Here is a 20,819-nt window from a genome sequence, read left to right as displayed (position 1 = left end):
TGAAATATGAATCGCAGTGAGCTACGAGCACAAGACCCGAAGCTGCCCTCTGGCTTCTGGGATGTACCTTTGTTATTCAGCCTTCTTAGAAAGGTTTCCAGCCTGTCCAGCTTCAGGTCCGATTCCAGCTGCATGTCTGGTCTGGCTTCAATATCTAGGCAAGCGGGAACCATCCATGAGAGAGTGTCACGGGGACTCTTCTGGTCTTAGACCCACGGGCATACCGGGTGCCTTGGTGACTTACCTTCCAAGGGTTTAGAAACTGGTGTGGTGCCCCTTGTTTTACTGCAAATAGGAGACGCTACTGGAGTTATGGCTGTGGGTGACGCCAAACCTGCAGAACATCAAAGAAGCTAGTTAGTATCTCAGGATCATTTCTGGAAATTCCCAGGACCCTGCTGGATCTCCATCAGTCCCAACGTAGACCTTACAACGTGTAGACTTTACACGCATGCGTGCGTGTGAACATGACGTACATCCGGCAGGGACTGTGGCTATGTAGGACAACTGCAGATGTAGACACAGTTTTGTAGTTTCTAAGGACTACAGTAGCTGAAATGGCAGTGAAGCTACCACTCCAAAATGAACCATGAAGACAGGTGAGGAAACGTGCCCATAACACGTAAATGGAATAGAAGAGTGTGTAAGGCATCAGAATATACTTGAACACATGGAGTTGTGAGTCCTGAAGGCCTTTTAGGGTGGTGGAGGTAGGTCAAGAGAAAGTATTTTGCACCACGTCCCACAGAGGAAGTGGAGAATGGGCCGTGTCACACCAGCTGCCAAGTGGCCCCTGGCACTGGGGTCCTCCTGCAGGCTGAGACAAGGTAGGGGCAGTTTGGCCTTTGGGGACATCAAGCAGAGTGTGATTTTTTTTTAAGATTTTATTTATTTATTTGACAGAGACAGCGAGAGAGGGAACAGAAGCAGGGGGAGTGGGAGAGGGAGTAGCAGGTTTCCCGCTGAGCAGGGAGCCCGATGCGGAGCTCGATCCCAGGACCCTGGGATCATGACCTGAGCCAAAGGCAGATGCTTAACGACTGAACCACCCAGGTGCCCCAAGCAGAGTGTGATTTTATTGAGTAACAGCCTAAGGAGTACTAACCTTTTAGAAGAAAGACAAAAAAGAGGATACAGTTAAATTGATCTATGATTGCTGAAGGGTTGTATCCATCTCAGGTGTGGCTGGGAACTAGCAATATGCTTTCACATACATTTAACAAGAAGCGGGGGCGGGGGGGGGGGGGATCTTTTAAAAGTATAAAGGTTAGGGACACATGAAAGAAAGGCATTCCAGCATAGAGAGGGTATCTGGTTGGAACAAGAAACCCTAATAAAGACAAAGATGAGTACTTTTTCCCTCACCTACGTAGAAGGGATTGCAAAGAAAAGTGTTTAGTGCATTTACAAAGAACAAGATGAGATGTTAATGTTCTTTGTATTCATTTGTAATAGATGTGAAATCATTAGATGACATTGCCACTTTAAGCATATCCCTCAAAGAACAGCATTTGCAGAACATGTAACTCACTACTGCTTGCTAGGAAAAATAAATGAATGAATCGCTCTGCTCCTTCCGTTAGCTGGAGAGGGATGTATAATAGCATAAAACTTTTAAAGAAAAATACTGAAATGTGGTTTAAAACTTCAGTTTTAGGTGCTATTCTAGAAGTATTTCTTAATAGGTACATATATTTGCCTGATGATGTCTATAAAAATTAAAACATTTATTTCAGTTACCAAACCCACAAAAGGTTTCTATCGGTGAGAAAGCAAACTTTCTTGGAAGATAATAAAGTAAAATTTGGTATCACAGGCAGTACAGGTACCGTAAATCATCACCTACTAAAAGGAGGTAGAGCTCAGGGAACTGGCCCTCCGGACCGTCGGGGCGCCCCCTGCTGCCCCTTCAGGCAGCAACACACGCAAGAGCTCCCGCAGGTGGGACATCCCTTTCCCAACTATAGGCAAGGGTTTCTCCCTAATGGGGGAGGGCATATAAATTTAAATGACAGGACACTGTTAAACAAAGCACTCCCCATACCTCTTCTCAGTGATTCTACCTGCAATAACCAGTCACCTGGTTATGTCTCTTCAGAGACATTTTCATAGCTCTCTTATTCAAAGGCGTATTTTGAGCACTTCCTTTCAGAGAATCATAGAATACCACAAGAACTAGAGTACCAATTGTTAGGTACAGTCTAGGAACATCAAAACGTCTTAACGAAGCGAGGGGAGAAGAGAGTCTTCTGGAGTGAGGGAATGAAAATCAGGGTACAGCACACCTCTCAGCAACTCACTGATAGGCAGCAACCCGCTGAGCTGAGAAGTCTCTGTGGCTGTGGCGAAGGGGCTATTTTATTCTGCAGTGTGTGAGTGTAGCACGCTGGATGCCATATGACTGCAAATCAGAAAGAGCTGATGATTCCAGTGAAACATGTAACTCAGCAAGTGGTAAAAAATATTAGAAAAACAGGATACAGTTTTTTCATTAGATTAAAAGTACAAGAAAATTATTTCCTGAGCAAGCCATATAGCACCTGTTAAATAAAGATCCTGGATTTGTTCAAGAAATGTGAAAGCAAACTCCTGCGCTAAGGGATAAGAACTTCTCTAACCTTGTTCTCCAAACTGGCATGAGAGCAAATCCACTTCGCCTGACATCACTATGCACAAGGGCAGTGTATTTGGTAATAAGGGCCTGCTTACAAATAAATGGTAATTTTTAAGATGGAAGAGGAAGAAAGAAAACAAAGTAAAAAGTTATCGGGATGAAAGTCCAGGCTAAAAGTTGGAAGATCGGAACTCTGGTTCAAGTTCCCAGCTTGAGTTCTTAACCAGCATGGGCCTCAGGGTCTGCTTTTGTTAACACAGGGATGGGGCTCAGGCCAAAGTCGTTTAACATGAGTATACAGGTCTGTGATCTGATGAAGAAAATACGCAATGACTACCTCGTTCGGTAGGAGCAAATTGTCTTCTGTTTTCTTCCACCAAGATTTGAGTTAATCACAATTCAGGGTTTCCCTGCCCTTCCTTCTGCAAATATTTATTATGCGCCTACAGTGAGTTAGGCACTATTTATAAGTGAGGATTCTGAAAGGTTTCCAGGAGAGAGAAGCATGAACTGAGAAAGCTGATGACAACGTACGTTAGCTCTAAGTGCGTGTGAGCGCTTTTATCACCAAGTCAGGAAATTTGTTTTTAAACAATACCTTAGAAAATGAAGGTATATGCAGATAGGTGATGAAGGGACCCCAGATTTTAACCATTTCCCACCAGATAGGGAGCCTCACAGATTTACTGACCACGTGAGGCATAAAGTGACTTCACTGACCATGTGAGGCATCGGTCAATTTCATAAATCTTTCAATACTGGCTTCAAATCAATTCTAAGAGCTCAGCGGCAAAGAGGTGACCATCTGCAGGGAATCCCACTTCCTCAGAATGGCATACATCTTTTAAACACCTATTAAAACCGATCTGAAACTAGGGCTTTGCAAGCCGGCGAACTCTGGTTTGATGGAAAGGGACCTAGAAATTACTCTAAAAAAGAGAAGACATAAACTCGTTCTTCATTGACAAAGGCTTATTTGGGTTAACTGATTGCCAGATGGCAAGAAAATGAAAATAATTTAAAAGCAATTATGGGAAAGGACTAAGATTCGTTAGATGATTTGCAATTGCTTTTTGAAACCTGCGCTCAACTTTCAAATGGCTAAATTTTGAAATGTGACTAACTGAATTATACTTCCTACATAAAGATGATGCTATTTAGGAAGAAAAGGTTTTCAGTAGGAATAGCTCACAAAATCTAGCCAGAAAACGTTTACACAACTTCAATAAGAGTAAAAACTAAAAAAGACCATGGCTTGATTTTTTAAATTGAGTTATCACGTGCCACCCTCCCCTCCATGGGCAACAGAGCGTGTGCCCCCCCCGCCCGCACACCTGTTCCCACGAGCCCATGCATGCACACACACACATTCTGACCTTTCTTCACCATTCTGCCAGCCACTGTAAACTGGGTGGAGTCATTGGCCGCTCCTTTGCCTCTTGTCTTCCAGGCTTCTTCTCTTACAGTGATGAGGTGCTTCCTCTCTTCAATAGTCATCTGGCTCTCTCGACTTTCTGTGACCCGCTGTTTACGAAGTGTGCCAAGGAGAAAACGGGACAGGGAAAGGACAGAGCTGTGAATTTCAGCATGCAGCATTCTGTGAGCCGAAGAGCAGGCAAACAAACAGGAGCGCTACACTGTCCAAAAATGTCCGTAACCGTTCTGGCTGAGATAGGTTTGGCAACCTAACTTCCAGCTTGCGTGAGAGATCACCATCAACAACACTGAAACTTTAGGTTAAAACTTTGATTTTTTTTTTTCACTCATTTGTTTGGAATACTGGAACACCAAAATGATACCTTGTACAAATAAACAAAAAGAGACACTCTCTTCATGCCATCAATTTAAAAGTTGCTCAGTTTTACTGAGCTAGCTAAACTCAGCTGATTAGGAAATTTTATCCATCTATTCTCACAAAAGACATGGTCAATCCAGAAAATCTTACCCACATCCGTTCACGAGGACCACGGTCAAGTATAAAAGAGAGAAAGCTGAGTATAGGAATAAGGTGTGCTACAAGAAGGTTTTCTGGAACTCAACATGCTTTCTCCCAGACAACTCTGTTACGTGGGCAGTTAGGGAAGCAGGTCAGCCCCCGAAAGGGGCGTCTGGGTCACAGTGTGCCTGACACTGAGGATGAATCGTGCTATGGACGTAACCTACATACAGACTAACATCTCTACCTAAAAGCTGCTTTCAGAAGCTTCTAATGGGGTTCTGGAGATACCTGCCTCTTCAGTTTCCAAGGCCTTGGTGAATTCATTTGGCCTGGGAGGAAGAGGCTTTGGGGACTGAAGGAAGGGAGGAGAGGGGAGGAGCGAGGACGGGACTGGGCTGAGGTGAGAGGAGGAGGTGCAGGAAGAGGTGGAGGATGGAGTGCAGCGGAGGGGAAGGGGCGTGCCAGGGACAGAGTGTGGATGATGTGGCGGGCGACACCAGGGCGGGAGGCCCTCAACGCTGGTAGGACAGAGTTTGCTTTCCCTCCTCCTCCATGCTGTCCCTCCTCTCATTACCAACCCCTCTCAGAGTTCCTTGGAATTAGGGTCAAATTAGGCACAAATCATGAGGGGGAAATGAAAGAAAGGGGCTTTTAAATTTTTTGATAATTTTTTATTTTGATAAAATTTAAAATTTATCAAGTGGCAGGGAGCATGGGACAGGAAGAGAGGCAGGGCCAGGTGCTGTGGGAGTGAGCGCTGAAGAAGGAAGAGAGGAAAAGCCTCCTCCCCAGAGCAGAAGGAACTTCCCTCGCTCGCTCTGCTGCCCACCGCAAGGTTGCTTCTATGACAGGGGCCCTAAAGCTGGTGTGGCCTCCTGGCTCTGTGCTTTGGCTTTAACCTCAGCACCTTCTCAGACCTGAGGTGGGCCATTCCTGCTGGGGCTTGCCTTAACCTCTTCTGGCAGGTTCCCCAGCTCTTCTTCCCTTGTTAGGAGTTTTTCCTTGGATAAGAAGCAACAAAGGTCCATGTAATCATAGACCTTCCACTGACCAAAGTCAGAAAACCAGGAGAGCCCTGAGGGGAAGTCCATCCAACTGACTTCCCTTAACTGACCAACAGAAGAAAACTCTTCTAGATTCATTCAGCAAGAAAGTAGAGATTGGCAAAGTTCATCTTCCTAAAGCACTGGAATGATGGAAGGTGATACAGGAGAGGGTTCTTTCTTTCCTTTCCAGGAGAGATGGGCATAAAACATATCTGCATGGGCCACATTTGGGTTAAGCCATGAACATGGACTTCTCCATCATCTAGTTCAAGAATCCTTTACAGAATTCTTCTACGGAGCAACACAGCCAGAATTGATTTTGAGATGTTTGGTAATTTAAATTAGGTTAAAAACTCTTTTCCTGAAGGGACAGTGGGGGCTAGAAAGGACTGGAGGGGAACAGACACAGCTGGAAATGGGCTATGGATTAAACACTGCATCAGTGTTACATTGCCTCATCTTCATTGCTGTATCGTGGTTACGGAAGCGAGCTTGACCGAACGTTTGTGTGCCCCAAATTACGTATGTTGAAACTTCATCCCCAGTGTGATGTCTTAGGAGGTGAGGCCTTTGGGAGGTATTAGGTCAGGAAGGTGGAGCCCTCCTGAAGAGGAGTAACACCCTTATAAAGGACACCCCAGAAGGCTCCCCTGCGCGTCCCACCATGTGAGGACAGTCATCATGTGAGGATGCAGCGAGCATCAACAAAGAGCAAGCAGGCTCTCACCAGACACAGAATCTACTGGCAGCCTGATCTTGAACTTTCAGCCTCCGGAACTGTGAGAGATCAATTTCTGTTGTTTATAAGCCACTCAGTCTATGGCATTCTGTTAGGGTAGCCCCAACCATGTATATCATGTATGTGTATACGAGACAGAAGGGGAAGGGGGAAGTCAGCAGTGGTGGCAGGGGACGGGGTGGAGGGAAGAGAGGAGACGGGGTGGGGGCGGCGAGCAAATGCTAACAGTTGGTGGCTTTGGTAAAGGGTATATGAGAGAGCCCTATCATGGGCCCTTTTTTGGTAAATTTTAAATTTTATCAAAATAAAATATTATCCCAAAGTTAAAAACCCTTTTCCTTCACTTTTCCACTTACGACTGGTGAGATGACCCTAATTCCAAGTAATTCTCTGAATCAAATACTCTTATTAAATAAACTCTGAGATTGACTTGCCAGGAAGACCTCATCAAAATTCAAAAAAAGATAATACATTTTCTTTGAAAATGAAGTTTCAGGAGTGAATTTTAATCAAATCAGTGTAGCACTTGGCTTAAAACATTTTGAAAAATATCTGAAGTGCCAAGAAAGTTTTCTCCAAAGATCCAGACATCATTAGTTCTGCCGAACTTGGTAACACATCTCCAAAGTCCCAGGTGTGGTGGCGGGGTGTGGTTCATGACTCAAAAAAATGGCATCCCCGAATCTACAACTCCATTTCCCAAAGCACTCAGATTCCCCAGGAGCTCCTGCAGGAACATGGAAGCTACGAGCCCAGGAATGATACAGCTGTTAGAAGCTTCCAGTAGTTTGCCAGATCTTTGTCATCTGACTTCAGATGGCTCTCTAGTGGGGTAAGAAATATACAGCTTATTTATCCCCTGAGAAGATTAATACAATTTCTCACAAGCTGCTATTAAACTTTTGAACTCAAAATGTGAGAACAAGACACACATCTTTGTCCATTGACTTTTTTTTAGCTTTCCATTTCATTATTGTCTTGTCTTGTTTTTCCCTTCTAAGTTTTTCTTTCCTTGTTTAGAGAAGGACGTGGTATATATTATAATAAGTATTGTGCCATTTTCCAGGCTTGTCTAGGTTTAGCTGATGGTATTTAGGATTGACTGGAGTAGTAAGAGAGTTGGGACAGAATATGAATAGAGGCCCTACTCCATCTGTCCTCCACTCTTTCAAATGCAGATCCCATGAATGTTGTACAGAGAGATGGAAACAGTGAAGGGAAGGAATAAGCATCTGCGTGTACCTGTGTGCGTGTGTGTGCATGTGCGTGTGTGTGTGTGGGTGTGTGTGTAGAAGGCAGTGAAACAAGTGAAAACAGCTGGACAGCTGGGAAGGAAGGCAGGTCTTAGGGATGGCAGGGACTTGGTAGGACACAGTTTGAAGTTAGGCAAAGGATCAATCTGCAAGAATGTTTTCATGTCATTGCATCATTACTGATGGGTTTGCTTCTGTATACCTACTGAGAATGCATACTGCAACTCTTCCCACATGTTGCTGACACAGAGAGGTGATACAAGAAGAGTGAGCAAATCTAACATGTTTTCCTAGGATTAGTACAGATTTAAGGGTAAAATTCTTCCACAACTGGAGAGCTTCATGGATAGAAAATACTGTGATCTGGTTTTTAAATTTTTATCTTATTCACATCTAGTTAAACTAAAGAAATTATAAGAGCACAGATTAAGTAGTAGAAATAAAGTGACAAATCAGTACTACTTACTTTTTTTTTTTTTTTTTAGAATTCTGTGTACTGTTAAAGAACTGTGGCTTCGCCCCCTCCTTCAGTGATTTCAGTCCCTCGTCAGCGCACACAGCCTTCAATGGCTTGAACAAAACATGGAGAAAGATCCCAACTAGGCTTAGACCTCCAACTAACCATTGTCTTGCCACCATCTACCAGCAACTCAGATGAAGGGAGAGGAATACAGGGAAATCTTCTTCTGGTACAGTTGTGAGGCATGTGAGGAAGAAGGAAATGCACGTGAAAGCCCAACAAAGGGACAAACGGTCCATTTAGACAGAACATGTATGCTGTTGTAACGCTCTATTTTCTTTTCTGAGCCTCTGCATTAGTGAACACAGATACCAGGTCTGTGGGAGGTAAGAAGTCTCCAAGAACACTGATGAGGTAGTGCTACAAAGGCTGGTATATAAAATGTTTATCTGAGAAAGTTGTCAAGATATAAAAATACAGAATTTTAAGGCTATTTTAATTCTGAAGTGATGAAACAAACTACCTCTCATACGTGGTATTTTTCTTTAAACTTAAAAATGCATGGAGAGATATTCCATGTTCATGGATTGGAAGCTGCAATATTGTCAAGATGCCAGTTCTTTCCAACTTGATCTACAGATCTGGTGCAATTTCAATCAAAATCTCAGCAAATTACTTTGTGGATACTGATGAACTAAGTCTAAAGTTTATATGGAGAGGGGGAAAGACTCAGAACAGCCAACACAATAACAAAGGAGAAGAACGAAATTGGAGGACTGACACTACCTGACTTTAAGACTTACTATAAAGCTATAATAATCAAGACAGTGTGGTATTACTGAGGAAAAAAAAAAAAAACAGATCAGTAGATCAATAGAACAGAATAGAGACCCTAGAAATACACTCATACAAATATACTCAACTAACTTTGAAAGGTCCAAGGCAATACAGTGAACTTAAGACGTCTTTTCAACAAATGGTGCTGGAACAACTAGATATCCACTTCCTGAGGGAAAAAGAAAATCTAGATACAGAATTTACACCCTCCACAAAAATTAACTCAAGATGGATCATAAGTCTAAATGTAAAATGTCAAACTATAAAATTTATAGAAGATAGCATGGAAGAAAAATCTAGATTACTGTGAATTCAATGATGACTTTTTAGGTACAACACTAATGAAAGAAAGAACTGGTAAACTGAAATTCATTGAAATAAAAAAGCCTTTGCTCTGTGAAAGCACTGTCAAGAGAATGAGAAGACAAGACACAGACTGAGAAAATATTTGCAAAGGACACACCTGATAGAAATGTTATCCAAAATATACAAAGAACTCTTAAAACTCATCAATAAGAAAACAACCAACCAACTGAAAAATGGACAAAGATCTGAACAGACATCTCAACAAAGAAGATATATGTGTGGCAAACAAGCACATGAACAGGTGCTCCACCTCAAAAGTCATTAGAGAACTGCAAATTCAGACAACAATGAGATACCACTATACACCCATTAGAACAGCCAAAGTCCAGAACACTGACAACACCAAATGTTGGTGAGGATATGCAGCAACAGGCACTCTTATTTTTTGCTGGTGGGAATGCAAACTTTGGTACAGCCACTTTGCAAGACAGTTTGGCAGTTTCTTACAAAACTAAGAGGAGTCTTAACATATGATCCAGCAACTGTGCTGCTTGATACCCAAATGAGTTGAAAATGTCTACACAAAAACCTGCAGATGGATATTTATAGCAACTTTATTTGTAATTGCCAAAAACTGGAAGCAACCAAGATGCCCTTCGGTAAGCAAATGGATAAATCAACTGTGGTATGTGCTTCCTTTGGCAGCATGTATACTAAAATTGGAATGATATGGAGAAGATCAGCATGGCCCCTTGCACAAGAATGACATGCAGATTCATGAAGTGTTCCATATTTTTAAAACAAACAAACAAACAAACAAACTGTGGCATAACCAGAGAGAGAATATTATTCAGCACTAAAAAGAAAGAAGCTATCGAGCCATGAAAAGACAGGGAGGCATCTTAAATGCACATGACACAGTGAAAGAAGCTCATCTGAAAAGGCTACATGCTGCATGATCCCAACTATATGACCTTCTGGAAGAGACAAAATCATGGAGACAATAAAGAAACTGCCAAGGATTCGAGGGTGGGAGGTATAAATAGATGGAGTGCAGGGGGTTTTTAGGGCAGTGAAACTAGTCTATATGATACTATAATGATGGATACATGTCATCATACATTTGTCAAAATCCAGAGACTATGCACCAAGAGTGAACCCAAATGTAAACTATGGACATTGGGCACTAATGATGTGTCAATGCAGGTTCAACACGTTTAACAAATGTACCACTCTGGTGTGGGATGTTGATAGTGGGGAAGGCTATGTGTGTGTGTATGTGGGGGTGGGGGGGCGGGAGGGCAGAAGATATACAGGAAATCTCTATACTTTTGGCTCAATTTTGCTGTGAACCTAAAACTCCTTTAAAAAAATAAAGTTTATTAAAAATATGTATGTATGTGCATATATATATATAATAAATATAATTTATATTTAAACAGTTCAATAATATATCTTTTCTTTTCAAGTTTAGTATGACTTATTTAGAAGAAACAACCCATCCCCACCCCCTCGGTGATAGAACAGCAGGTTTGCTCCAGATTTCAGCCTGTTTTTGGGGGCTGACCCTGATGTCTGTGTGGGGCTGGGCTCTCACAGACCAGCATTCCTAACTTCAGAGGAATGCAGGAGAGTGAGGAAGAGGGGGGTTTCCACTGTGAAGATATAAGGTGAGGTAGGAGGGCCCAGCAGACACCTCGCTCTGATAGGACTCTGTCAGTTTCATATTTGAAATAAGGTCTCAGTGTCTTCCTCAAAGACCTGTTTTGTCACCACTCATCCTAAAGGAACAGTATAGTCATGAAATTTTTAGTTAGACGACATCTTAGAGGTAAGAAAGTCCCAGTTCTGATGAGGAGACAGACGCCCTCAGAGGGAAATGACTAGGTTAAGGTCCCTCAGAAGGAGAGAGGCTAGCATCTGGGATTCATGACAAAGTGGATGCAGGCACTTCTCATAGCTATTTTGACCCCAGGGACATTCCAAGGGGAATAAAAAACAACCACTGGTACTTTGAGTTTTAACAAGGATCGTGTGTTATGCACCAATGGAATGATTCTGCCCAAGCCAGGTCTCCTTTCTGGGGTGGGGTTCAGATGAGGTACAGTGAAGACAGAGCGTAAGGGGCAGGAGGTCTGTGGTTTCTCATCTCAGTAAATCACTGCAAGCAGCTCCTGTCTGAATAGCCTCTTCCTTTCTGTATCTTCCTCTCTGGCCCGTCCACACCCAACTGCCTCCACCACATCTCCACATCTTCCTTTATCAAGCTTAGCAAGATAGCACTGTTCCCAAGCGGGAGCAGGAACACTCTGGCGTATTCCTTGGGCTCCTGACTTACCTTAGGATATGAAGATTGGACATTAAAAGGGGGAAATTTTCCTCTTAAACCCGTTTCACGATTCATTCAGTGAATGAATGCCATCAAGTCTACCTAAAAGTCTGACCCATGGATGTGATGTGTGTGACTAGCTCTAAATTTATGAGAACTGATCACACACACACACACAACACGCACCGAAATGCAGCAAAGGAGTTACTTCCCCAAATGAAACAAGTTCTTCCCTACTGCTCAGAAATTGCAATGAGGCTTAAAATGTGTAGGCTTTTCCTCACCTGATTAATAGATACAAAAGACAGGTGTTTATGGGCAGCAGGTATAGCAGGAGAATAAGTAGAAGCATATACAGGTTCCTACAGAGCAAAGCAAGAGGATTAGAGGTGAAAAGAGAAGGTGTATCAGAGCTGGGAGGGGAGGAGTAGAGATAAAAACAAGATTTCTCGACCAGGATGTTAATTTACTCATTGCAATTTCAGTTCTCTTTTCAAGAGAGTCCTTCCTATTTGTTTGTTTTCTTAGAGTGCTAACAGAAATCCACACAAGCACAGTAAATATACCCAAGTCAGTTCTGTGCAGTAATTACATGAGGTAATGACAAGATTACTGCAATTTCTATGCTATTCAGTTACTGAGAGGGAACCGTGACTTTCATCGACAGTTTCAGCATTTAACGTAAAATCTCTTCCTTAAAGTCTTTAAAGTTTGTCATTATATGATTGAAAAAAAATTAAAGAAACAGGATAGCTCCCTTCTCTGGATAGAGGTGGCATCTTGTCTGGGGGTAAGGAACCAAACAGCGAGGGCTTAAAAGGGAAACACCAGTGATGAAGATTATACATGGCGAGGTTGAACTGTGGCTATAATCTAGAGGACACCTATGTTAGAGTCAGGCTTACCCAAAGCAGATTAGAAATGGCACTATCATCTGCAAATCCTCCTTCTTCCTACAGGTTAAAACAAATAGGAAACATTGCAGAGTGCTGGAGAATACGGTTGGGTTAGGGTGTCACAATCATTTTCAAGGATTTAGTGCCTGGGCTCAATCAGATGCATGCACATGCTCGATCACACAGTCAGGTGGTACAAACACCAGGTAAACTCATATCCCATCCGTGGGATAATAATCTTTCATTTGGAGGTCATACCATCAGCCTTTCTCCCCCTCCTCCCCTAGCTCTTTGAGTGGACTTCTTTCTCCTGAATTGTAATTTGGAATTTCAATGTCAGCAGATAATTAGAACGTGAATGTGGCAGATTTACCTTCGTCGAATTTTCAAGAACATGCTCTGCGGACATCATAGATCTTAGCTTGATTCACTGACCTGATACTACTGAGCACAGCTGGATAGCAAATCCACATCTGTGACTCAGACATAGAGCTGGATTGTAATGGCAAACTCTATAAAGGGATTTTATTTCCTGGAAAAAAAGTCTGATATATTGGATGATTATCTTAAAACTGTAATGAGTCACGACATGCCTTGATGTCAAACATGCCAAAATGAGGTTGAAATTTAAAATAATTACTTGGTAAAAATAAATAAATGCAATTGAGTTGTAACAGAGAGACTCCCGCTTTGAAAACTTTTGTTTCATTTTTTTCGCTCTTTGGATGTAATGAGTTAGCCTGGAGGGAACGGTCTACAGATCATGCTCAAGTGCACACATTCCAGACAGTGTGGACCTGGCCAAATCTACAAACCACATGGCTTTCCCATCTTCAGAACTAATTATATATGCTACAAAAGCAAAAATGCTGAAGTCAGGTTAGCCCTTCCCTGGACTAAACCAAGAACAGGAGAAAGAAGAGAGAAGAGAAGAAAAGTGGCAAGGGGAGAGGAAGGGAGAGAAAGAGGAGAGAGGAAGAACCCAGACCGGTTGTTAAGAGAAATGGGAGAGTCAGCTACGTAAATGATTTGCGCTCAGAAGCTCCAAATCATTCATCCTGATTCGGGGGCGGGGGGGGGAATACATTTGGAAAACAGGGAACTGCTGTTTAAGTGAGGTATTCTCTGAGACATGGCTAGTCTTTTTGTAGGGAATGAGAAGCTCTAACTTAGTTCCCCAAATCTATTCATGGGCCAAGAGGTATTTTCTTCTCAGGGAGGATCCAGAATGACGTGCTGGTTAGAGCACCACAAATTTGTTTTGTTTGGGGGCAAACTGACAGAAACAAGACCCTTACAGGTTTTTCGAGGCATCCTTTGACATTTGTTTTTAATGTGGCTACTAGACAATCTAAGATTACTTATGTCGCTCACATTCTATTTTTATTGGACAGCAAGGATTTTCATAGGGGCCATGGACGTGATTTATATAGAGTCCTGTCTCTATTTCCTGCCTCCTCTGCATTTCCCCAGGTTGCAACTCATGGGGCTGCGCTTACAACACACAAAAGCCGGAGGAGGGCAAACTGGAAAATGTTTGGCCACCAGTTACGTGCCTTTGATGAATTCACAAACTGCCGGAAGTGATGCCCTGACTGCATAACCAGCTCTCTTCTTCTCTTGGTAGAAAAGATGGAAGGTTCTAGAGCTTGCTCCCCTTAGCAGAGCTCTCCATCAGCAACTCTGGATCCAGCCCATGTGGCAAGATCCCATCTGCATGCACCATATGGCATGAATGTCTTTCTCTGGGGCAGCATTCAGACGCCCAGCAAGCAGTGGCATCTCTCGAGCCCTCCCTGGCTGTCGGGGACCCTCTGAAGACAGATTAGGTTTAAGGCAGCTCACATCTGAGCCCAGCGAAGGTGTGACTGAACTATACTGCCAGCCCTCGGGAAGAAAAGAAGCCAAGGGCTTATCAGGGGCCATGTGAAAACCACTTGACCTCAACAGAACTTGAGATTTCCCAATGTCTGTTACAAAAGCCTAGAATAGATCGGCTTATTTTAACTTCAAAGAGCTTACTGTCTCAGGCCGTGGTGAACTAGGTCACTGAGGAGGAGGAGGAGGAGGAGGAGGAGGAGGAGGAGGAGGAGGAGGAGGAGGAGGCAGAGTGAGTTCACGAAGGCTGCGTCATCTGCAGCGTCCAGGAGCCCAGAGACACGTCTGCACACTTGGGCCCTGGGCACGCTCTGAGCCCCGGCGCTTCTGCGGGCTGTGCTCCCCGCCCCCACAGGCAACTACAGTCACCACCTCATCCCTCCTGCCTTCTGAAAACCTTCGTCAAGTGGGAGGCAGTTCAGATCTGATCCTCTACTCACAGCTCAAATGACCCCTCCCCCTGTCTTCTCAGGGGTAGGGCGCCTATGCCATTCACTGTTCCCGAGGAACCTAGCCGGCTTTATGCATGACAGCTTTATCTTTCCTTTCACCTGGCCACGTGGGACTGTCAGCTCCCATAGCTTCTCTGCATCTTCCAAAACGACCAACAAGAGGTGAGTGTTAAAGTTATTGTCGAACCGATGATTTCAAGACCCTTTTAAATAAAGTGTGTGGGCAACAGGGATACATCGAGGGACCCAGGGTTGGTTGTTTTTTCACTTCAAGATTTCGTTCTTGAAATCCAGACTTCACCCACATGCTTTTAAATATCCAGCTCTATTGGAGAACCTTACAAATGGCTGAAATTAAATGTCTTCGGTCATTATCTTTAATATCCTATATGTCTCAAAAGAGAAAATTCAAATTGTTGTCCCAGTTTAACCTAAGAGGACACACAAGTACCATATCAAATAGCATCGGAGTTCCCGCCTTAGCATCCTACATGGGCACCTCCCTTTCATGGAAGTTCCTGAATGCATCAAAAGGCCACATTCACAATTCCTCTCTTCCACAGATGCTAAGCTGCTTTAGAACTAAAAGGGGTACAGGTGATCACCCTGATGGAATTGTTGGGTTTTTTTCTTCATTTCTGTTTAAAGACTTATGACCCTAGAAGTTGGCCAGTGGACGTGTGACCTTGTCCCCAGCCAGCACATGCATTTGCAAACCTAGGGCCAAGCAACGGGAAATTCACCATCAGCTTTGAGAGTGTGCACTGACCGGTTCAAAGCTGGTCATCATTACACTAGTAATTTAACAATTCGTCAGGACTTTGCAGATGAAATGCTTGCCAGTATCGATAACAATGCATTACTTGATTTTATTTCAATTTGTAACGTATTTTGCTGTACATTCTCAACAAAAGGCACGCCTCCTCGTTGTAAAACACGCTCACAATCACGAAAATAAGTACTCACTGACCACACGCATGTCCTTGTTTTGTATGTTTCAGTTTTAAATATCAGCATAAGACATTCAAGTCCACATTTTATATGTATCTTATAAACTGCTTGTGGTCAATTGAAGATTTTCACTATAAAGGTTTTAATAACACTGTAATGTCAGACTTCATTTTGGAAGGTTTTAAACCAAAGCACACACTTCAAAATGTAGGAACTTGCTTGCGTGACGCATTATGTAACCAGTGCTGCTAACACTTTGATAGCATCTCAAGACTCTACCTTTTGATCGGTTTCGGCCACTGTGAGACCGATGTGCAGTGTGTACCCACGGCAAGACAGTGCTTCACAGAGTGGGCATTAGTTAGGGCATGCTTGCCTACCTGATGCACTTCCAAGCGTGATGTTAGTGGAATGCTTTTTCCTAACACGGAAAACATTACCTTCTTCTTGAGGGACTGTTCTGCTTCTTGTATGTGCAGGCTGCCGGTGACAGACGCCTTGCCATACTCCTGCTTTCTGATAAGTCTGTTCTTCCAATCTTCTTCACCACTCTTCTTCAATAGCGCTAATCTGGGGGGGAAAACAGGCCAAGCAAAAGGGGTTCAGCACCAAACTCTTCCTTGTAACAGAAGTATAGCTTGGGTAAATTAGTCTTTGGCCAAAACGTGACCACAGCTACCTAATTTTAATCTTTTTGAGTTTCATTTTCATTTATTCTGAAGAATGCCATGTCTGGAAAATTAATATAAGCATCCCCTTTTCTAAGATGCCCCCTCCCCCAAATCTTAAAGCTGATTGCAATGCAAAGCTGAAATCGGACTTGCCAGATAAAGATGCATCATCATTCCACCAGAGGAATATCTCTGTTTTTTCCCTTGCCCTTGAGCTGAGAACAAGGAGATAAAGGTAAACCATCCCCAGAGAAAAATGTCTTCTAATGACCCCTTCTGGTCACTTCATGAAATAACATTTAATGACTACAGCTGGATGGACAGTACTCCTTTGCAGAAAATTTAGCAGAAATGGGTTTAAAACCTTAAAGCTATAAAAAAACTGACAATCGCTTAGTATCAGACCTTTCAAGAAAAGGCAAAATATGTTTAAGATTTTCGTCTCTTTGTACCCTCAGCCCTGTTCTTTTCCTCCGAAGGCACTTGGTCTCTCCAATCTATCTTAATACAGAAACTATTCTCTACAACCCTGTTTTTAAAATGATTACTCCAACCTTCCTCCTGGGGAAAGCCACATACAAAAAAAGAATCTAATTAATTGAGATTTTTACCTAACCTACTTTAGCTCAACTCTGGTGTGACTTGATACCAAGCTGCCTGGATGCTACAACCAGTACGACCAGTGAAAGGCTGTTTTTGTGAGCGTGAGGCTGCTCCGGCTTGCTCTCCTATGATGAATGGGGCAGTCTCAGGCACTGAAGTCGGACAAACGTAGGAAAGATAAAAGGAAAAAAAGTGACCACTGCAGTCATTTGAGCTGCTGTTCAAACGATGTAAAGATTGGGCAAAGAGGGATTAGACCCCCTTTCCTCCCTGCCAAGCCTGCCAGGCCAGGTCTTTTGAACATCCTAGCGCATGTCCGTAAACAGCATACTGTATCAGTTCTAGCTTGGCCCTGAACTCCGGTCCAGTAGCCTGGCATCCTTTCCTTGTTGGTCATACTGGGAACTGGACTCAATGGTCTCTTAGGTCCCTTCTACTAATTTTCCTGACTCCGCTAATGAAAGTTTTTCTAAGCAAATAAAAAACCAAACTTTGCAGTACTTAAATAAGTATCTACTTCCATCTACAAATTTAGACATAATCATACCTTCACTTGTTTATTCATTCAGTCAAATAACGGAAAGTAAGCAACGAAGAAAAGAACTCCCCCCAAAGGGGCAGGAGCTTCACACCCTGGATCTATCCCCTTCTCTTCTCTTCCCTTCCCTTTCCTTCCTTTCTACTATATGACAGCGGATAAGATCTCGCATGACCATTCTATACAATGCCACCTCATCGATCTGTGATATTGTGATTTATAATAAGAAATACATACTTGGTTTTCATCACCTTTCCTGGCCTACACCCTTGGAATTTCCTAAGTGATAAGAATGACAGAGGTGTCTTTATATTAATCAGGTGACTTTGGGGAAGCACTTAAGGATGGGGAGTGGTTGCCAGGAGAACCAAGCCCACAGTATGTGATTAGAGGGGCGGGAATTTCAGTCCTATCCCCTGACTTCTTGAGAGGGGAGAATGGCTGGCGGTTGAATCAATCACCAATGGCCAAGGATCCAATCAACCTTGCCTATGTAATGAGGTCTCCATAAATACCAAAAGGATGGGGCTCAGAGAGCAGGAAGCTCCACACCCTTTCCCCATACCTTACCCTATGCATCTCTTCCATAACACAGCTGTTCCTGTGTTATATCCTTCTATAATAAGCTTGAGATCTAGGAAGCAAAACATTTGAGTTCTGGAGGATGCTCTAGTAAATCAAACCCAAGGAGGGGGTCATTGGAATCTCCAATCTATAGCCTATAGGGTCAAAAGTCCAGGAGACAACCTGGACCTGCTTCTGGCATCTACTGTGTGTGTGTGTGTGTGTGTGTGTGTGTGCACGTGTGTGTGTGTGTGTGTGTATGTGTGTTAGGGGGCGTTCTTAGGGGATGGAGCCTTTAACCTGTGGGATCTGATGCCATCTCCAAGTTGACAGTGTCAAAACTGGGTTGAATTGCAGGACTCCCAACTGGTGTCAGAGACATGTTTGGTGGTGGAGGGAAAAAACGCACATTGGCAGTTAGAGTCAGAATCCTAAGACAGGCCCCATTTGGCTAAAGGTTCCATTTAGCCCTACATTCTGTGGTCTGTGATGTTTGCCAGTACTCTACATGCTACCAGGGCTAGTTCACGTACTTGAAAACAAATTCTCAGTGCCTGCAGGTGTTTTCATCAGACTATATAATGATTTCTCTTTTCTCTAATAATTCTGAGTCAGTTTTATTCTAATAAGAAAAAATAACCAGATAAAATCAAATCGTGAAAAAATAATTAGTATTTGCATAGAGCTTTCAAAGGTTTCAAAGTATCTATAAGTGAGATTTTTAAAAAGTGAGCATGCCAGTATTTTTACACCCAAATGAAGAAGTACTTCCAATGCACCATCTTGTGAGGAGAGACGTTCATCTCTGTGATATTCTCCTTGCAAACTGGTCTCAGAGCCAGCTTCTGTCTCTTACTTCACCTTTGACACAGACCAGTAGTTCTTCATCTTGGCCAGCCATCTACCTTTTTAATCAGATTTGATCCCAAGTGAGCTGAGAGAATCTAAAAAGTCAAATTCATCCTCATGAGTTGGGCTTATGGAAAATCCTGCAGTCTTTGAGGATGTTCTCAAAATAAAGCTCCCGGGTGTCTGGAGCAATGAAAACATAACCCAAATAACCATCTGGTTTCCTTGGTGGCTGCTCTGAGGAATGCCAACCTGACTTAGAAAAAAACAAATTGTGGAATCTACAATCACTTTATGGTCCACCTCATGCTCTACTGGTCTCGAAGAAACTGGAGATTATTCCCAATGTGACAGACGAGGCACGAGTGCACACACAGGCCAAGGATTTCACTGACCGAGGTCACACTGCGTGTCAGGGGGACGGGGAAGTGCGGTCCCCGGGCAGGGGTGCCCTGCCTCCCAGAGCGTGGCTTGTCTCCCTACATTAGTGTGTTAGCTGACCAGACACATTTGTGTCCGAATGTTTTAGAAACTGCATAGTGTTCTGGCTTTCTTATAATGTTGTTTTTTCCCCCTGGGATGGCCTTCAAAGAATTCCTCCATTCCAAAAACCTGAAATCTTGCTTCTGGATGTGTTGGCAGGGTCATCATCAGGCACTTCCAAAGACTACAGAGCAAGTAGAATAACATGGAAGAACCGGTGTTTCAACTTAGCCCACACGGTGCTTGGACCCTGCCCTAGCTTACCGAGTGCAAATGACGGCTAACTTAAAAATAACATGTGCTGAAACCTAAATGCATTATTCCTGTCCTTCAGATTTCCTACTTGGTGTTCAACAAGCCGGGGAGGGCGGGAGACCTTTCCTAACATGTTCTCTCCTCCTGAGATTCCAGGACCCTCCTGAGTCAAGGAGACCACTGTGCGCCAGTGGGGGCCGAGGAGCAAACGTCTGCTCCTACACACGACATAAATTACTGCCGATGCAATTCAAACAACTGTCAACGCTTTTAACATCCACCAAGTCCAAGTGCTATTTGCAGGGCTGTGATGTTGAGAGCCCGGGCATCTGCTTAGTCTGAGGCGGGGAACCCCGTCAGCGGCACTGGGTTAGTCTATTAACCCCAAGGCCTGGCCCGGGGCCACAGCGCTGTGTGCTTCCAAGGCCACCAGGGGAAGTGTCCGCCTCTCCCCCTGCGGCCCACACTTTCTCAGAGGGGAACGCAGGCCTGACACGGCTGTGTTCAGCCTGGTCTAAGAGGCCGGCCTGATCAGAACGGGTTCTGCAGGCTCACAGCAGTCAGGGCCCGGTCAAATGTGGAACAGGCAAACCACGTGCCCCTTAATCTTAAGTATGGTGGTTTTTTTTTCCTTCCCCCTTTAAAAATGCCCCTGCGTTTCAGAGAATCACTGGCACCACACAGATTTCAGATAGGATGGACCAGCACTGATCAGTACTCATATCAGATCTTGGTCTTGGCTAGTTTGCAGGCCACAGGAGTGAGCTCATGTGTCTTCTAAATGAGGACGAACCAGAGATCAGAGAAGGAGGCTGCAAAGGGAAAAGACTCCTCTATCCCTAATTCTTAACGACAATCTGGGGGCCCTCTGGTGGCTGAAATCTTGAGCAAGAGCCTCCAGTCCCTGTGGGAGAAGCATGGACACAGCCTCTGGCTGGTGGAGAGCAAGGGAGGGTGGGAGGAGGGGGGTGCCAGGGACACAGGGGCCAGAGCGGGCCTCTGTGGGGCAGACCGCTACAGGCTGGCGAGGGCCAAGGGGCGCATTCTTCGCCATTCTGGGAGTTCAATTTCCCAGTGAGAGATTGGCTTTGTTGCCTTTTTTTTAGGGATCTTCTCCTGAATACGAAAGCACAGATACAGTTGCTTTGGTCACTGT

The 20,819-nt window shown here is 43.8% G+C and overlaps 1 protein-coding gene and 1 non-coding gene across 6 annotated transcripts in view; one reads left to right on the top strand and one right to left on the bottom strand.

Annotated features, from left to right (window-relative positions):
- Window positions 1–20,819, bottom strand: part of SVIL (supervillin) — a 226,376-nt gene that overhangs the window by 30,312 nt on the left and 175,245 nt on the right. For 4 of the 5 annotated variants that reach the window (XM_032395877.1, XM_032395876.1, XM_032395873.1 and 1 more), the window contains 4 exons: window positions 16,141–16,270; window positions 3,991–4,138; window positions 245–334; window positions 68–154 (listed from right to left, as the gene is read on the bottom strand). In XM_032395877.1, the coding sequence (XP_032251768.1) occupies window positions 68–154; window positions 245–334; window positions 3,991–4,138; window positions 16,141–16,270 (455 nt within the window). Of the gene's footprint in view, window positions 1–67; window positions 155–244; window positions 335–3,990; window positions 4,139–12,428; window positions 12,477–16,140; window positions 16,271–20,819 lie in introns of all 5 variants that reach the window. The other variant, XM_032395875.1, reaches the window with a different exon arrangement.
- Window positions 9,884–9,991, top strand: LOC116626529. The gene has a single exon (XR_004298292.1). It is a non-coding gene; the product is annotated as a U6 spliceosomal RNA (small nuclear RNA).

Source organism: Phoca vitulina, unplaced genomic scaffold, assembly GCF_004348235.1.
Source record: "Phoca vitulina isolate PV1807 unplaced genomic scaffold, GSC_HSeal_1.0 scaffold88, whole genome shotgun sequence".
Taxonomy (NCBI): domain Eukaryota; kingdom Metazoa; phylum Chordata; class Mammalia; order Carnivora; family Phocidae; genus Phoca; species Phoca vitulina.
This window is presented reverse-complemented; position numbering and strand designations above follow the sequence as displayed.